The 19,262-nt window shown below is 51.3% G+C and overlaps 1 protein-coding gene across 1 annotated transcript; it reads right to left on the reverse strand.

Annotated features, from left to right (window-relative positions):
* Window positions 1–815: 815 nt before the first annotated feature.
* On the reverse strand, window positions 816–2,205 carry LOC122215342 (60S ribosomal protein L4-like). Its single transcript, XM_042930501.1, is given in 2 exon segments — window positions 816–1,525; window positions 1,527–2,205. Coding segments are annotated over 2 exon segments (1,269 nt in total). The 5' UTR covers window positions 2,157–2,205; the 3' UTR covers window positions 816–886.
* Window positions 2,206–19,262: the final 17,057 nt, after the last annotated feature.

Below are 19,262 nucleotides of genomic sequence, written 5' to 3' on the forward strand. Positions count from 1 at the left end.
ATCTAAGAAGCTATTATGTAAGGCAAGTGGCATTAAGATCTCACGGTGAAAAGACGGATCCGTTAATGACTGATGCTGAGATGGCAAGCTAGCCACACAGATGTTATCGCCAAAGATCCTCCTGCACTCAGAAACAAACTCCATATGGACTCAAGACATGGATGCTAAAAGAAAAAGTAAAACTTCTTGGACAACAACAATCACCTAACATTTCCTGAGTGATTTTCAGGCACTGGGCAATTTTTCCAGGACATTACATGAGTTAATTACACTAAGTCTGAAAACAATTCCATGAAGCCGATGCTATTACCCCCATTTCATAAATGAGAAAGCGGGGTCCCCAGGGAGGTCTCTCCCGCGTCACAGAGCTACTAAGTATGGTGGGCTGCCAGCACAGCCCTGGGCTACAATACGGGGGAATCTCTACAGAAAGGGAGTGCGTACGGACTTCGTAAATGAGACGCCTGAAGCACAAACCGTCAGAGAAAAGACAGGTAAGTGAGACTAGGTGAAACCTCAAAATCTCAGGGCACCTGCATGGCTCAGTCTGTTGAGCATCCAACTTTGGCTCAGGTCACGATCTCACGGTTCGTGGGTTCGACCCCCGCGTCGAGCTCTGTGCGGACAGCTCAGGGCCTGGAGCCTGCTTCGGATTCTGTGTCTCCCTCTCTCTCTGCCCCTCCCCTTCTCATGCTGTCTCTCTCTCTATCTCTCTCTCTCTCAAAAATAAATGTTAAAAAAAATTTTAATAAAGAAATTTAAAAAATTAAAAAAAAATAAACTTCAAAATCTTTTTTTTTTTTTTCTCACGGTCTTTGATTAGGCCTTTATTCATAATTAGCTGTCCAAAATGATTTAACTTTTATGGAATACACAAATCTAAGTTTTATGCAGGTTTCTTTTCTTCCGTGGTGGGTTTCTTCTCTGCAGGCTTCTTCTCAGCTACTGGTTTCTTGGTCGCTGCAGGCTTTTTTCCTGCCAAGGGTTTTTTCTGCTTCTTAACACCGACAGCCTTCTTTCCTTTCTTCCCTACCACAGGCTTCTTGCCTGGAACACCCTTCTCCTCGGATTTAGCTTCTAAGGCTGCCGCGGCCTTATCCATCCGGAGTTTGTGATTCTTGGCCTGGCGAAGAATGGTGTTCCGGCGCATTGTCTTTGCATACGGGTTCAGCTTCAACATGATTCTCAGGTTTTTCAGTGGATTCTTCTTGAGGACTCTGCGATGAATCTTCTTGCGTGGTGCTCGGAGGGCTCTCTGGATCTCAGGGCTCTTCAAGATTCTGCTAAGGTCTGTATTAAGCATCTTATGCATGGGAAGGTTGTAGTTACTCTTGAGGGAGGCAGCCTTACGCCAAGTGCCATACAGATCATCCAACTTGCGGAAAGCACTTTCAGTCCAGATGCAGAAACGTCCCACATGCCCACCAGGAGCAAGTTTCGAAATGTTCAGTTTGCTTACATTAAGCAAAGTAATTCCGGGGATGTTTCTGAAGGCCTTGATGATACCATTGTCCTCATTATAGATAGATGATGCGGGGTCCCCTGCGCTGGATACGACGACGGTTTCTCATTTTGCCCTTGCCAGCTCTCATTCGTTGAGAGGCATAGACCTTTTTGATATCATTCCAGGCTTTAAGTTTCTTAAGAAGCAAAACAGCCTCCTTGGTCTTCTTGTAGCCTTCAACTTTATCTTCAACCACCAAAGGAAGTTCCGGAACTTCCTCAATACGATGACCTTTAGACATGACCAGCGCTGGTAAGGCTGAGGCAGCCAGGGCAGAGCAGATGGCATATCGCTTCTGTGTTGTGTTCACTCTGCGGTGCCAACAGCACCAGGTTTTGGTTGGTGCGAACATGCGGCCCCCACGACACATATTTCCAAAAGCACCCTGGCCAGAACGGTGAGTTCCACCACCTCGAACTCTGGAAATTCGAGCCACGGCTCTGCCAGTACCCCAAGACTCAGCACTGGTTTGATGACCTGCTAATTCACTGACAGCATATGGCTGTCTATTGTTTTTGCGCAAGTTGGTGTGAACAAAGTTCACGATATCTGGTCGAATGGGAGCCTTGAATACAGCAGGCAGGGTAACATTTTTGCCAGATGACTCCCCCTTTTCGGAGTACACGGATATCAATGGACGAGCACACGCCATCGCGGGGAGAGGAGAGGGCCACGCTCCTCTCAACCCGGCGGCTCCTATAGGAAAAGCAAACTTCAAAATCTTTGACATAAGACACCATAAGCCACATAAAAGACAAGATCTAGTTTGAAAAAAAGTCTTTGGATTGCAACACAGCTGACAAAAATATAGCATCTACATAAAGAACTAAAAATTAAAGAGGAAAACGCACCCAGGCCAACAGGAACACGGGCGGGGACAGAAGGGCAAAGGGCAGAGCTCTGCTTGTGTTTCTGAGCCACTCGGGAATGCAAACGAAGCAGAAGCAACGAGACCTGCCTTCCACACATTCACACATTCAGATCAGTAAAGTGCGTCTTTTGACAACACCTTGCTGGAAAAGCTGTGAGCAAAGGGCAGTTTCACACCATGTTGGGGGGTGTGAGCAGGACAGACACACCCCAGCAGCTGTGTGTCTTGGGGGGAGCCGCCGGGAGCTCACGGGCACCCCGCCTCCTCTCCCCATCTCTGCACACTTTGCCGTCAAAAAGCCTTCTATCTCTCCCTGCGTCTGCAGGCATCACTCGGTCCATCGGCACTCCACGGAAACTCCCACGCAGAACATAATGAGCCATTAAACACGACTTCGAAGACAAATGTTTAACCACAGGGGAAAACATTCCCAGTATATTGTTAAAGAAGGGTTCAAAACATTATGTACAATAATATCCAAATTCTAAGTAAAAAATAATACAGGAAAGAGACAATATGCAAAAACGATATAATAAATATTCACCATGTTTACTTCTAACTAGCTTTATATGTACTCTTTTCCTAGTTGTAGGCCCTATTTCAAAAATTTAAATCTTCATTTCTAACAATATAACTTCTATGATTAAAAATGGTTTTTAACAGGCTCCTGGGTGGCTCAGACAATTAAGCATCTGACTTTGGCTCAGGTCATGATCTCGCAGTCTGTGAGTTTGAGCCCCACGTTGGGCTCTGTGCTGACAGCTCAGAGCCTGGAGCCTGCTTCGGATTCTGTCTCCCTCTCTCTCTGCCCCTCTCCCACTCGCACTCTGTCTCTCTCTCCCTCTCTCTCTCTCAAAAATAAATACACATTTAAAATATATTTTAAAGAAATGGTTTTGAAGTCCATGTTTCCAACAATCTACTGCTTTGCGTATTTGTTATACATATCACATATTTAAGTTCTCAACACCCAGGTGCTTATATAGGCACACGTATATGTGAATATGCATTACTAAATACTTCTGTTTTTCCCATTCCGGGCTCTGTGTTCAGTGCTTCACCCGTACAGCCCAAGACCAAGGAGCATCCCGGAACTTGCAGGACGAGTTGCCAGGCCTGGCTGACCCCAACGCCTGCATACTGTCTCCTCATCACGCAGTCCCTAGCCTGGGGAGGGCACGGAGAGAGCTCTGACCGTCCATCTCTCGATGGGACCTGTGGATCCCACGTGCTCGCATAGGCCTGTGGCTCCCAGTCTCCTGTGACAGTGAGAAAAGGGGGCTTCTGGGCTACTCCCTCGAATCTCAGCTGGGTCCAGACCAATGTTCCAGGCCCACAGAGTGGAGACTCCCAACCACATTATGACCACACACGTGTTTCCCACAGACAGGCCCACACAATGCTGCCTTTACGGACTCCCAGGCGTGTCATACACACGGAACCTACCGAGAACCGCCCCCCACTCTGACACAACAGCAGGCCTGCAGACCCTGGCATGTAGACCCCACGTCCTCAACCACTGCAGCCCGCGTCCTCACAGCCAGCCTCGTGAGCCACGTAACCGGGAGGTCATCTGGAGACCTGGGACCACTAAGCCCATTTCACCACTTCCTCCAGCTCCTTCCCTCGCCCTTATTTATCACTAAAACACAGAATGAAAGACACCAGAACTTCTGACACCAAATGGCCAGGGTGCCACTTACCTTTTTCATGGCAGTATAAGGAAGGTGACAGGTGAAAGGTAATGACCAAATGTGATTGTGGATCATTCACGGTCCATCCGTGGCTGCCTCCAGCTTGGCAGCAGACTCTGCCCCAGTGGGTGACCTTCCCCCAGGGGTCACAGTCCACAGACCCACGATGACAGAGTCGACAGGCCAGGCAACCCACTTCACTTAAGCCTCCTCAAGCGCGGTACAGCAGGAATGCCACGCATAAGCCTGGGTGGGCCATCAGGGACATGACCGTAAGTGCTTTGCACAGTGTCTGGCACAAAATAAACGCTCAGCCATTGTTTTCTGTCGTCATTGTCAGAAGCAGAATTTTCTAAGACCCGGGGGCAGCCACCGTGTCAGGTCGTGGCCATGGGATTCCATGGGGTCGTTTCTGCTCCAGCTCAAACACCCCATGGCAACCGTACGTTCTCTAGGTCTCAATTCAATTCGGCAGGTGTATTCCCGGGGCCCACTGCAGGCCCAGCACCACGCTAGCAAGTACCAGCAACGAAGCAGCCCCAACCTCGAGGAGGAGACAGATTAATTCACAGATGGGCAGCGGCAGCGCGGTGGACAGAGAGACAGAGGCTCAAGTCCCAGGGGTGCCTTTCGGCAGCATGGCCGCCTTGGCCACGCTCCTGAAACCTCTCCAGACCTCAGCCTCCGAGCCCTGCGGTGCAGTGTGATGACAACCCCTCCCTTGTTAGGGCAGGCCCAGCAAAGCAACAGTGCTTTCAAAGCTCTTTAAACAGTGTTTGGCAGAGAGTGAGCACTTAGTAAATGCTGGTGATTATGCATGGGCAAAGCACAAAGGGAGATGAGGCGAGGCAAGGCAAGGAAATCTGGAGGCGGGGAAGGGGGAGGCATGGGGATGGCTTGGTCAAGGTGAGGTCTGCAGAAAAGGCAGGAGCGAGGAGTGGGCATTCCAGAGGGCAGACCCCTGGGAAGGGGGTAAGGCACAGCATCTGGGCACCGCCAGTACCCTGTGACGAAGGAAGTTTCATCTATTGGAGAAAACAGAGGCTGAAGAACAGGGAGGTATTTCTAGGGGCAGAGCAGCCCTCAAGCCCAAGCTGCGATTTTTCCATCTCGTTTCAGGACAAAGGAGCTCCTGGTCGGGCTCCCTCTGGGACTCTCTGAGCGTGAGAGTCTCTGGATGAAACAGCCACTCCTGTTCCGAAGCCCGTTTCTCCAGAAGAAAACTGTCCTAAATCTTTTGTGACTGGTGGTTTATCCTCTCTAATAACGATGCAAATTTGAGCACCGCTTTAGCATTTACAAGAGCTATACGTGACCCTGAAAGCAACCTCACCTTAAACTCCAGCCCTACTGGGTGGAAACCAGCTGGGGGATAAGGACCGGGTGGGCCTTGCAGCTGGTGAGGGACAGGCTGGGGCTTCTCCCCGACCCCGTATCCAACTGCGTCAGTGGCACGGAGTACAGGCTGCCAAGTCCAACACGCAAATTCCAACCACGCTTCCCTCCGGCGACAGGTGCAGCGGTTCGGCTAATCAGGTAGTTCCCATGAGCCTCTGCTTTCTGATGTAGGTGATGAGCACCCGCCTTACGGGGCTGTTTCAAACACTACATAGGAGACTGTGAGCACACTGCCCAGCACATAGCAGGTAACCAGCAAGTACGGGTTGCTGCAGTAATAATAACAATGGCATCTGTTCTGATTCCCGCATCTGAACCTTTAGAATAGATCTTAAATCCAGGCACTTCCTGTCCTCTGCCATCACCTTTGTCCAGGCCACCCCTACTACCAGCCTCTCACACGTGCTGCACTTCCAGTATAGTCGTGACAGGGCCGCAAGAGGAATGAGCCCATACATTACTCCCTCCCTTGCTTAAAGCCCTGCAATGATCTCCCACTGTCCTTCCGAAACCCCTCCCGTTGAGTTCGCAGCCCTGCATGATCTGGCTCCTGTCCAGACTTCTCCTAGACCACTACGCTTCAGCCACGTTCAGCCCATTTCTTTCACTTCCTGGAAAATAGGAGGCCCAGGCCTGCCTCAGGGCCTTTGCACAGGTTGTTCCCTCTACTTGGCATTGCTCCCGTGTGTCCACCATCTTGGAATGGTTGTCTCCTCCTCGCCCCTTTGGCTTTCTCAGAGACGCTTTCTCCATAACCACCACCTGCAAAGCATCCTGCCTCAGACACCCTTTCTGTGTCACTCACTGCACTAGACGATAAAATTATTGTTTAGTCATTTGCTTTTATACTGCATTAACTCCAGTCTTGGGTACATACCCAGCAGAAATCATTACACATATTCACCAAAAGACATGTGCAGAATGTTCACTGTGTAATTTTGATCCCCAACCCGGAGGCTCCCCGAAGGCCCACGGCCAGTGAAATGGGTAAGCAAGCTGCTGTGTGTTCAGGTAACATCGGGCCATCCAACGAGAGGGAAGAGTACAAGTGCACACACAACATGAGCTCGCTCCACAAACACAACAGACAGGGAAAGAAGCCCGTCGCAGAAGCAGTGCATCCCTTAACACTCTGTTACATGAAGTTCAACAAGCCAGGCAACATGAACCTATGATGTCTGGAGTCGGGACAGTGGTGAATTTGGGGTGCGGAGGGGTGCCGCTCCTGTTTCGAACCTGCTGCTTGACCGGGGCGCTGGTCACACTCACAGGGGTCGTCGCCCTGTGAAAATCCACTGAGCCACGAACTTCTCATCAGTGCACTACACTTGGATGAAAATGTACAAACCACAAGGCTTGGTGACGACGTGTTTGCTCCGGGCTGTCTGTGTGGCCTCTTCCAGAAGGAATCCACACATTGGCTTCCGGGGTGGAGAGTGAGGGCCCACTGGGAATGATCAGCAGCTACAAGAACCAGATGCAAGGGTGTGACATACACTGAACTATCTCCTCTCTACTTGCCACTAAAGCATCTCAAGTACAGCAAGGCCATCAGCCAGGGGCCACTCTGCCCTCACTCCAGGGACATCTGCAGGTGTCTGGGGACATTTCCGGCTGTCACACTGGGGGTGGCTACTGGCACTAGGGGGCAGAGGCCAGGGATGCCGCTCCCCAACACACAACAAAGAGCCACACTACTCTTGTTTCACCAGCAGAGAACGGGCAGGACACTGGTGCCCAAGGCCCTGAGGCTGACGAGCAGCGGACCCCACGTGGGGGCCAGTGGTCCTGACTCCCGGCCTGGCCTATAGCCTCAACCGAGTTTTCAGAGTCAAGCTGTCTAAAGATGAGCTCCAACACAGCCCACCCACCGCTCCCCTGCAGATCACGTTCAACTAAGGACATTCTACCCGATTCAAGAGATCAGCTGTGAGAACATCTTCAGGAGCGAAGAAAAGCCCTATCTGCCTTGTTACTGATTTTGTGTTTAGCGAGAACTTGGGAGAAAAATATGATCAGCCACAAAGCCTCTCAAGAAACTCATGGCGTTAACGTACTGTGCCAGGTTGACATGGGTTGAATAAAATGCTCGAGGAGGGGAACACTTCACAGGAGGTATAGATAGATCCTGAGTCGTTTTTCTTCATCATCCGGTGATGCTTTCCAGCGGCAGGAAGGGAGCGACACGTCTCTCTGAAGTCATTAATCTTCTTTCACCCAGAAGATCATGTTTTGTAGCTATGAAGCCTACACACACCGTTAACAAAATTTCAGCAAGAAGCTTTCTGGAAATAGTAGTCAGAGCATTGAGTAATCTACACATTCAAATAGAATAGAGCCACCAGTATGGAATATTTTTATCCAAACAGTCACCGCAGATGGATTCATACACCAGCTAGACATGTCCTGGATCGTAATGAAGTTGCAACCTGTTGTTTCCCCCAGACCTCTGCCTTCTCAGCTTAAAAGGCTGGCATATAAACGCATGCAGAATTCCGTCATTATTAAAATGCATCAAGCCCAGACTACTGGCTCTGCCGGGCAGGGTGCTGGGCGTGGAGGGCCGGAGAGAGGACAGAGAGAGACAGAGAAGACACAGGCAGGAACTGAGGCTCCCTGCCCCAGAGAACCTGGAAGACAGAGAAGAAAAAGGAAGGCACCACCTAGCGGAAGAGGACATAAGAATACAGCAAGAAATGTGTCAGAGTAGCAGGGTGCCAGCAGCTCTCACAGACCCAGTGTCTCGTGAATGGACCTGTGCCGCTTTGCAGACACTCCACATCCATCACAGACCACTCCCTCCTCTGTAACTGCAACGGAGCATCCTCGGGGGCCTTGCCTCTGTCCCGATGTGCTCATCTTTGCCGACCAAAGTGCCCGTCAGTCCCCAGGTGACAGGGGAGACACACGATCCAAGTTAGACCAGGCAGACTCTCTCCTGGCCGCAGGAAATGGAGCAGCATACCTAAAGAACAGCTAGAACTTAGTTATTTGTTCAACAAATATTCACTGACCACCTGCTGTGTGTCAGGCGTATTCTGGGTGGCCGGGGCGCACAGGGAAGGAGACAGGTGGACGCCTGTCCCCAGGGGCCGGATATCTCCACACAGCAGGCAGGAAACAAATGCAATGACACACATGTGCCCTCAAGCAACAGTAGACACGGCCACACAAGGAAGCAGCAGCAGCAGATGGAAGGGGTGACACAAAGTGGTGGGCGCCAGTCAGGAGCACTTGGGGCCTCGACAGGAGGGGGCACTGAGCTCGGGCCTGGTCTTCCTTCCTCCTTATCATCTCTTGTTGAGGCTCGGGGCGGCTTCTGCCCCCCAGGTCAGGGGCAGTGAACCTGTGTCAGTGCAGAGCCAGATGATAAACATTTTCAGCTCTGGGGGGCGTGCGCCTCTGTCCTGACTCTGCCCTCACGGAAGCTCCCGGAGCCCCGCATCTCCCTTCCAGCGATACCTTATTTAGCGACAGACGGCAGCCTGCATCTGGCCTGCAGGCCACAGTTTGTGCACCCCTGCCCTTGTCGTCAAGTCTGTGCTGGCTCCGTCCCCCCACCGTACCCCTGCTAATTTAGTGGGGTCCCTGCTACTCTTCAAATCAAACACTTTCCCGCCTAACCTGGAAAAGCAGTTTTCTCTTGTTTGTAGCCAAGTGAACCTACTGGATCTAGACGGCACTTCTCAAAGGAAGGAGCAGCAGTACTTGTGAGTTATCTTACAAAAGGCAGAAATCATGAAGGATTTGGCGGTGTCTTCGGGTCCCCACCCCGCATTTTCTAGGTTGAGAGGGAAGGAAGGCTGTCCAAGGCCACTCAGCGAATCTAAAGTAACCAGGGCAAGGCCCCAAACCTATTGCTTTCTAGTTCAGTGCCCACATCGTAGGTCCCTTTCAGTTGGAAATAGCAGAAAACCTATTCAACGTTAATAAAACGAGGTTAATTTTTCCCACATGTCAAGAAGTCGGAGAAGGTGGCTGCTGATATCATTCCAGAAGTCTAAGGATATCAGGGCTGGGGTCTCCACAATTTCCCTCGGTCTTCCTTCGTTAAGTGCAAAATGGTTTCCACAGCTCCAGATATCACAGAGATGTTCAAGGCCAAAGAGAAAATGAAAGGCAAGTATTTAAATCAGTCCTTCCTCTCCCAAAAGCCAAGGTTTTCCCACAACTGCCCAAAACATTTGTGTTTATACATGACCACTCCTAAATGCTTAGGATTCTGAGAAAGTACACATTCCCTTTTCAGCCTCTGAAGCAGAGACACAAAAGGGAGAAGGGCCTTAGGAATGATTTCAGGTTTGTCAATTCAACGCATCAGGCTCAGTTTTCCTTCTACAAACACAAGATTGCAAACTGCCACTGCAAGAGTGGCTGTTGATTCCAAACCCCTGTCAGGTAACCCTCTCTCTACTTAAATTTTTTAATGTTAATTTATTTTTGAGAGAAAAAGAGAGAAAGAGACAGAGTGCGAGTGGGGAAGCGGCAGAGAGAGAGGGAGACACAGAATCCGAAGCCGGCTCCAGGCTCCGAACTGTCAGCACAGAGCCTGACGCGGGGCTCGAGTTCATGAGCTGTAAGATCATGACCTGAGCCAAAGTTGGACACTTAACCGACTGAGCCCCCCAGGCACCCCGTGTAATCCTTATCACTAAAGCAGGGGTTCCAGAATCCAGTAGGCCATACACTTCACTCAGGGAACTTTATAAAAAACATATTCCCAGATTCCACTTGAAAACTATAGGGTAAGAATTCTGGAAACAGGGCCCAGGAATCTGGGTTCAAAGATGAACTCTTTGTTATAAATTTCGAGCTGTTCAAGTCGCCCCTCTAATCCCAATCCCAGCCCCCTATTCCCTTTCCACGGAGCCCTCTGTGGCAGTGCCATGTGGATCCTTCCAGAAAGAGTCTGAGCACATATGAGCACGCACCTGTATCTCCCCACTATTCTCCACAAGCAGAAACCACCTACACGTTGACCAGCACTCTGCTTCCTCACCTAGGCGCACACCTGGAAATCGTTCCGCGTGAGCCCACAGAGATGCACCTCCACCCTCTTCGTGGCTACGTGTCGGAGAGTCTGTGCCTTGTCCGAGCTCCGCGAGTAACTGAGAATCAGCCCGCGGTGGGGCTGCCGGGGTGCCGGGCACTAGTCGCCCCTCACCCAGCAGCAAGGACGCCTGTCTGGAGGTTTACTCACATGACCCTCTCCGTGAGCCCAGAAGGGAGGATCACGGTCCAAGTCCATCTTACAGATGAGGATGTTGTGGCACAGACCCAACACCGCACAGACAGGAGTCGCCCTGCGGTCTGGACTCAAAGTCACACCTTCCCCTTGGTCAGCATGATGTGAAGCCCCACCCAGCAGCCCCACAGAATGGCAACTTTTCCTGCGCACTTGAAGCAAGGTCAAGGTCTGTTCACTCAGGATTCCCCCCCACCATCATCTCCTGAGCTCTGCCCTTCTCTCCCCGTGTCAACTGCGCACCCCCTCCAATCTCCCCCAGGCTATCTCTCCTCAGCAGCTACAGAATTCACTCACCAGGATCAGCCATCAGTTCACTTCGTGAAAAATCAGTGGAAGCTTTTGCACAGATGCCTGGCATGCAAATTCATCCAATGCCTCAGGAACGATGACCCTTGAGCACAGACTAGACAGAAGCACTCGCTTTCCTTTCTAGGCTATGACCTTCCGAGGGGAGGGATGATGTGACATTCACCTGGTGCACCCCAGGGTCCAGCCCACAGTAGGTGTTCAATAAATGTATGTGATATTGATTTAATTCCCCAAGAAAACAGGATTCCCCCAAATGCACCTCAAAATCATGGCTGCAATGATAGAGTTAAGTTTGTCATCGATTCAGAAATTGCAGGTGGTCTGGTCTGCACCATGGCAGGCCCGGAGACAGATGAAAAGCATATGGTCCTTGTTTTCAAAGAACTTTCTCTCCTATGATAAGAACAGATGTGCACAGCGTTAAGTATGGGGTAAGGCAGAATGTGGTAGATTCTGGAGCAAACATACAGGGGGGTGTGAGAGCACAGAACCGAGTAACTGCCCCCTGCTGTGACTTCTTCCTGAGAGCCTGCCTCCCCTTGGACTCTGAGACCGGTGCGCATCTGACCCCCCCAATCCAAGGAAGCTGCCAAGTGAATGAATGATAGTGACCACTGGGTGGTTGCCCAAACCATTCTCCGTGCTACATTTCAGGAAGAAGACAGCATAGCTCCATCAACCTGAGCCTCAGTCTGTGTCCGTAAAACGGGCACAGTAATATGCCTTCCTTGGGATTCAACAGGCTAATCGTGGAAGGTGTGTCACCAAAGGGGTGAAAACAGCAAATGCTCCATCTGTGTCGGCCATGACTGCACTGCCTCCTTCACTCTGTGTACGAGCAAGTCCGACCTGTTTAGGGGGGATCTGGCTCTCACACCACATCACCTGGGGTCTAGCCCACGCCTGTTTCCATGGCGCCATGCTGCCCTGGCACCACATCTCCCTGGAACCCTGAGACCAGGCGAGGTACTGGTTCTCGTCCCCCAACACACAGAGTCTCATCACCGAAGAACAGGGGAAGCCATCACAGAGAGGGCGCTGGGTACGTGCTTGCTAACCACGGACGAGCTGAAGCACAGGAAGTGCGGAATCTGCCTGGAAGTTCGCTTCTCCTCAGTTGAATTCCTCCTCTCTTTTCAGTTCGATTTCTTTCCCCGTGCTCTCTCCTAGAGGCTAGGCCAGGTAAAGGACTCGCGTTATACAGTGAAATACGAACCCCATGTAATCATGCCATCTTGTGCTGATTTTAAAGCAGGTATAAGGGATGAAGATTTCTAAAACTCAATACTCACTTTTGAATATTAATTAAGTGCTGGGTACTGGGGATACGCAATTTATAAAACATTCTCTGCTCTCGCTCTCAGAGACTCACAGAAACAATGGGGAGGGGTGGTGGACAGTCATAAGATAGTGAAGGGAGGGCCAAGAGATAGACAAAGAGTTATGGCAGCAGCCGGGATAAAACATTCAGTGGGGTCAGGTGAACGCTCCAAGGAGTGACTTGGCAGAACAGAGTCTCGCAGGGCAATTAAGAGTTCACCAGGTGATCCAAGGGGAAAAGTATCGCATGAAATGGAAGGAACATTTGCCAAACTCAGACTTACAATAGCACGCAGCATGTTCAAGCGACCCCAAGCGGTCAGAGAGACCAGGATGGACCGGCCGACCTCTACCCGCCATGCCCGTGTCCCTGGCAGGCACTGCCGATCAATCTTGGCTCCGGGAGCTCTGATCCAGGATTCCTCCACATGGGGCTCCGGGTAGCCTCCCCCACAAGAGCTGGAACAAGGACAGGAAGCAAGGTCACACTGTAGGGCAAAGGGGAAGTCACTGCTACTTCTCAGCAGAGGAGCATTTTGCTTTGTCAGTGCTCTGGAAGCTCTGATGCCAAAGGAGAGGATGCGTTAGAGCAAGGAGAGGGTCAGACAGGGGGCAGGGTGGACAGGGAGGGCAGGCAGACAGCAGCTCCTATGAGCCAGATCATCCCAAGAGCGGTGAGACGCTGCAGGGACAGAGGCTGAGGTCAGGGGACACTAGAGGAAGAAGAGGGAGGATCTGGTGTGACTGGAGCTGGAGACTCAGAAGCCCGGAAAGCCCTTAACTGGAACTGGGACTGGGACTGGGAGGAGGAGATGGGAGCCCCCACCGGGTACCAGTCTTAGGGGCAGAACCGCACGGCCACGGCTGGGGGTCTGGCCCCCACGGAGTCTGGCAGCCTGGATGCCAGTCCTGTCCCACTAACTCCTAGCAGCACAAACTCGGGCAGAATCAGTACCATTCAAGGGCACAGGCTCTGGAGTCAAGGTGCTTGGGTTCCCACTGTGGCCTGGCTATGAGACCCGGTCGAGGCTGCCTGACTCCCCAGCACTGAGCTCAGTACATGGGGAAAACATGTGAGGCACAGAGACCATGTGGCCCGGGAGCAGTGAGCAGTGGTGTGGATTCCCCTACCCTTTCCCTCCTCTGACCTGGCCAATGGCTGCCCCCAGTGTCTTACTGCCTGGGTCCACCCCCTACTTTCCTGCTTTGCTGACGCCCTACCTCCCAATCCTGGAGTCTGCTTCCGATGGAGACTCAACACTGAAGATCATCCTTCGCCTTGAACTCCAGGCCCCTAAAAACACTACTCTACTGCTGACCTCCGGCCACACTCAGCATGACCTCCAGCTGTCCACTCCCGGATACCAGCCCAGGGTCCTCGCCTGGGGCCAGCCCTGCTCCCCACCTCGCCTCACATTCTAGGTGATGCTCTGAGATGCGTCCACCTTTGCCGTCTATTGTCTTGGGCTGAAATGGGGTCTGAAATGAGACACAGTCCCACCCTGGACACATACATAGGGTCCTGCTCAGCACCTCACAGCAGTTGTCGGTCCTGGGAGCACCAGTCGCTCACGACCACCCTTTAAGATCCATCCGATTTTCTTCGGGTTTCTGTTCAGGGAAGGCACAGGTATCGAGCATCATGCTTGCATGGCACTGAGCAGCTGACTTTGCGCGTGTGCATACTCAGGCTACACCAACCACCGAGGACCCCATTTCAGTGGAATAAGAGACTTGCACAAAGAAACAAGCTGACTTTTAACAACGCCGACAAAGCAGAGCTCTCCGCCGGTGCACACTCCACCCACCAGTCGACAGTACTCCTGAACTTGGCAGACCAGAGAGGCCGCAAAGACCGGGAGAAGTTGCCATCGCCTATTTAGAGACACAGGGAACAACGGCAACATGACAGGGGCTCGCTTTGTGGCGGGGTTTCCTTACCCCTGAACAACTCAGAATCTTCACTGGGACTCCCCAAGGTAGCCGCATCCCAGAACCTTCTGTGCTGAGAGGAGGGTGTGGATGCACTTCGCCTCTGAAAGGATTCATGGAATAAAAACCTCTAAGGGCAAAGCCTCCTCTGCTGATCGCTCCCTGCTGGGCCTCTCTCTCCTTCCAGAGCAAGTCAGGGCTCACGGTGCTCTGAAGACCGAATGTGCCACAGAGCCCAGTGCTTTGCTGTGAGCTGGGGGGGGGGGGGGGGGGGGCACCCAAGGCACAGCGGGTCCTCAGTGCATCGTAAGCATTGCCTTCGCTTTCTGCCGGCCGCTGCCACCAAGCACAGAGAAGCAGGGCCCAGGTCGGGACACCTGACTGCACGGCTCCTCTCCACTTCACCCCCCAACGAACCCCAGTTTCTGCCTGGGCAGAGAGGTTCTCTGGTTCATTGCCAACTTGGATCTGTCTCCCCGCACCCTGGAGGAGACACACCCCGAAGCAAGGGAGTGACACTCCCTCCCTTCCCAGACTCAGGGAACACCCTGCACTCCCATCATCGCTTGGCATTAACCCTGGAAATTAAGCACCAATCTGCACAGGACCACAGAGGCCATTGCCCCCTGGAAGGCTTAATTCTGCAAAATTATCATAGAGCTTTCCATTTGTTCTCTTTGGATCAAGAGGCGTTTTTTTTTCTTTTTCCTTTTTAAAAGTTTTTTTTTTTAGAAGTTAGAGATGGAAAAAAAAAAAAAACAACTAAGCTGAAACCTAAATTATTTCTTCTCTCCTGAAATACACTGACTGGATGCACACTGTTGGAAATTCTCAAAGCCTTATTTTCAAAGGATGCAATTCTAAAGATTTCAAAAAAGATGGTCAAATATAATCTTTTCTTTTTTCTTCTGAAGAATAGTGGATCACAAAGTTATCTGAGTTTTACAGCTGGGAAGGTAAGGCATAGTCGATCTGGGTTGCCTCAGGAACCAGAGCAATTTACTTTCCTTTTGTTTTAGAATTAAGATGCTTCTCTGGGCGGGAGCGGCAGGAGCGCCATCTGCAGGCCAAACCTCACAGCCCGGGTCAGGGCAGCGGGGGGGGGGGGGGGGGGGGGGGGGGGGCTTGAGGGGACTCCAGCACCTGCACCCCTCCCCTCTTGGCCCAGGGGGCAGATGCGGGGCTCAACGCTCAGTCACCTACAGGATAAGTGGTGACAATAGTACCAGGATTGGTGGGGGGGGCATGGGGGGATAGCCATCGAGGTCCAGCAGAGTCAGCTGCCCGCCCCTGTCCAGCAAGTACCCGCACTCTGAGTTTATCCTGTAGGGATACTCAAAGTCCAAGAAATGTTCACCACGGTACTCATTTCCTGGTGAAATATAAAATCTGAACACTAAACAAATAGGGACTGTTTAAATAAATTAGGGCTCTCTAATGCACAGGAGCCTAGGCAGCCTTTACAAAGAACAAGGAACTTGGTAGTCAGGGAGTAGGGTGCGTCTCCACAGCAAAAGGTCGTTATGCAATCTTGCCACTGTTTTACAGAATGCAGCCTTTCCATAAAGACGCAGGTTCACAAACGTTAACGCCTGTAAGTGACTGTGTCTTTGAGTGCCTGGGTGGCTCAGTGGGTGAAGTGTCCGACCTCAGCTCAGGTCATGATCTCCCAGTTCATGAGTTCGAGCCCCGTGTCGGGCTCTGTGCTGACAGCTCAGAGTCTGGATCTGCTTTGGATTCTGTCTCCCTCTCTCTCTGCCCCTCCCCCACTCAAGCTCTGTCTCTCTTAGGAGAGGACAATGAAGGAGCTTCTCTTCTCCACTTGGCACATTTCTATCATTATCTGAATTGTGTTGCAAACCTATGCTAATTTTGGACTGCTTATATGCGTTGCTTGAGGACACAGCCAAGCAACTCTCAGAGCATCTCTGGTCCCAGCATATGTGAAATGCCTCCACTGTGCCCTCACCCCAACGCTACTGCATTGGAAGACTTAAGATGCTACATGCAAATGCCCTTTTCCCTGGGGACTGGAAGGCCACTCTTCCACCGGCTCCCAGCACCGCACTCAGGCGATGAGAGGCCATGTGCCAGTCTGAATTTTGCCACTTAGCAGGAAACATCATTTTTGCTTCTGGGCTTTTGGGTGTCCTGCTCCCCCTGGTTTCCAGAAGTTCCGCGGGTGTCTTGGGGGCCATCCGGGCCTTCCCCGCCCCCTGTGCAGCAGGCTCTCTCGCCCTGGGCATTTCCATGGATTTCTTTTCTCGTCTTTTTCCATTTCATCCTCTACTTTGCCTCTTTTCCATCCTTCCAGAATTTTCTGTCCGGATGCCAACCTTGTGGACCCTCCCCTCCCCCTCCACCCCACCCCCTTCCCCCTCTGCTGCACACTGGAACCCCTCAGGGTCTTCTGCCCACATCCTGAGCTTTCTAGTCCAGATCCCCACTTCTGACTTCCCGGACCTCTGGCTGGTGCTCACATCAGACGCTGCATCTCCCCGAACCCCTCCGTGAGTCCAGTTAGGTTCATTCTGGGTTTTACTCTGCAGAGTGACCCATCTCGTTAACAGTTTTTCTACCCTTTGCCTTCGGAGACACACGTGCCTCGTGTCGACTCTCCTCAAGTGTTTGCTGATACGTGAATATTTACCTATCTTTCTGTCAATCCCTGGTTTGCTGCCTGTTCCATTTATTGACTCCTAGCTCCTGCTGGGCAGGCTGGAGATGCTGCCTCGGTCGGGGCTCCCTGTCCCTCCCCAGGCCTGAGCTCCCTGGCCTGAGCCCTCCCCAACCGCCCTGGCCTCAGGGAATGCCATTCCTACTTAACACAATGGGAAAGGGGGAGAGCTGCCCCACCTGATTTATTAACTAAGACCCTCAGTGAATCCCGGGAACCCCCCCCCCCACTTTGCATCTCCAGGACCTTTGGCTCATTTCTTACCTTCTCAGCTCCCGCCCCCCAAGTACTGGCTCTAGTTTTGTTTCCCTGGAAGTCTGACTCTATTTACTTTCTATATTTCAAGACTTTCTGGCCCTTTGATGTTTCTTTATCTTGTTTGGGTTTTTAAAATATCTTTTTGGGCTTTCCACAGGAGATAGGATGGGATTTAACATGTAAAAACCAAATAAATAAATAACATCCCTGTGGTTATACAGCCTCCTCAACATGAAGGAGGTAAGAAAATGCACGAGGTCATCATTACAGACTTTACAGGGTGGGGATCTGTGCTTGGCAGCCCCCAGTGGAGTTACAGGGCATCCCATAGAGTTACCCAGCTTAATTCTGCTTCCTGGCATTATTGAATTTGGAGAAGTTACTCTAAATAAATCCAAATGATAAATGTCAGGTCATAACATCTTATTTTATATCAAATTCGGCAATAACTCTTCAGTTGTCAAAAGAAACATATACTCGAAATGAGCCAATTAATCTTTTTGCTCCTTTTCTCTCCTCCCCTCTTTCAGCAATAAATTGTAGCAAAGAACATCTGGGCCCTAAGTTTATAAAACCTTGTGAAATAAACAAAGTTATTTAAAAGCCTAAGGTTTTTTTCTTTCCTATTAGGACCCAAGGTGGTCTTTCTCTTCAACCTAAAAGTTGGGTTTGGTCGCCAGGCCGTGGAGGTCTGCAGGGCGAGCCTTTCAGATTTCTCACTGAGTTCCTCGTTCACATCCAGTTCTCTCCAGACAGCATAAGAGAAGCTCACAGAAAGAAAGCCCGGTAACATCTCACAGGCTACTTTTCCTGGGTCACAGCTTAGAAAGGAGCATCCTGACCCAGCCTTCCATCTTCAGTGTCTTCGGGCAAGGAGCAGACACCAGCTGTTGAGACGACGAAGACAACATTGATGCCATTTTCTCTTCATCTGGCCGTTTGTGCATAATCACGGGGATGCACCCGGCAATGATCTTGACAAGCAATTTAAAGTGCAAGGTGAACACTCCAAACAGCCCTTCTAATGCAGACGCTGAAAGAGGGTCATTTCTTTGAAAGCAACCTCAATGTCAACTCAAAGTGCCATTCCCAACATGCTCTTCATGCACTTGCCTCGTGAGCCCGGAAGAACTGCCTTGTCGCGGGTCCTGAGACTGTATATCAGTCTCCTGGCTTCCCCTCTTGGTCCTCTTGTGGCCATTCCCCACCCAACAAGCAGAAAGACCCTCTCAAAACCTGAGCCAGGTCTCGCCATACCCAGCCCCAAACCTGTTGATGGCTTTCCATCCTGCAAATGATACTCAAAGTTCTCGACATGGCTGACGAGGCCCTCTGTGACCCAGCCCCTGGTCCCCTCCAGCACCCACCCCGTGTCATCTTCACGTGGCTGCAGCCACCCTGGCCTGCCTGATGCTCCTCAAACGTCCTCCCAGGATGGCTTCCAAGCATCCACACTCGCTGTTCCTTCCCCTATTCCTGAAGCTTCACCCAAGGGGGATTTGATGTTCCAATGTCACACCCACAGGGACCCTGCAACCACCTGTCAGGGGCCACAGGGACTCTGTGTCCCCCCACCCACCAGCTCCCTCCTGTTTTCCTCACAGGGCATTCTGACTCTGACCTCATCTACTGCTTTCCTCACTTCCAGTTTCCATAGGAGAATGGGTGTTGCATGAGAACAAGGACAACATTTGGCTGTCTAGCCATTTCTACCGCCCTGCTGGCAATGAGGACACGCCCCATGAAAATGAGTGTGTGAAGAAAGGAAAAAACACTGCTAGTTATCTAATGAACTAAATTAGGGAGTCCCTCTCACAATGGATAGGCAGATTCAATTCCCCAGTAAATCCTTTGGCACAAAAACATGGCAAAAGCACTCCCCAGGAAGTTAAACATAGAATTACCATATGACCCAGCAAAGTCTACTCCTAGTATGTACCCAAGGAGCTCAAGGCTGGGGCTCAAATACCTACCTGCCCCCGACATTCACGGCTGCCTCAGTGACGATGGCCAAAAGGCAGAAACAGCTCAAATATCCATCAACAGATGAA

This window comes from Panthera leo, chromosome A3, assembly GCF_018350215.1.
Source record: "Panthera leo isolate Ple1 chromosome A3, P.leo_Ple1_pat1.1, whole genome shotgun sequence".
NCBI classification, from domain to species: Eukaryota; Metazoa; Chordata; class Mammalia; order Carnivora; family Felidae; genus Panthera; species Panthera leo.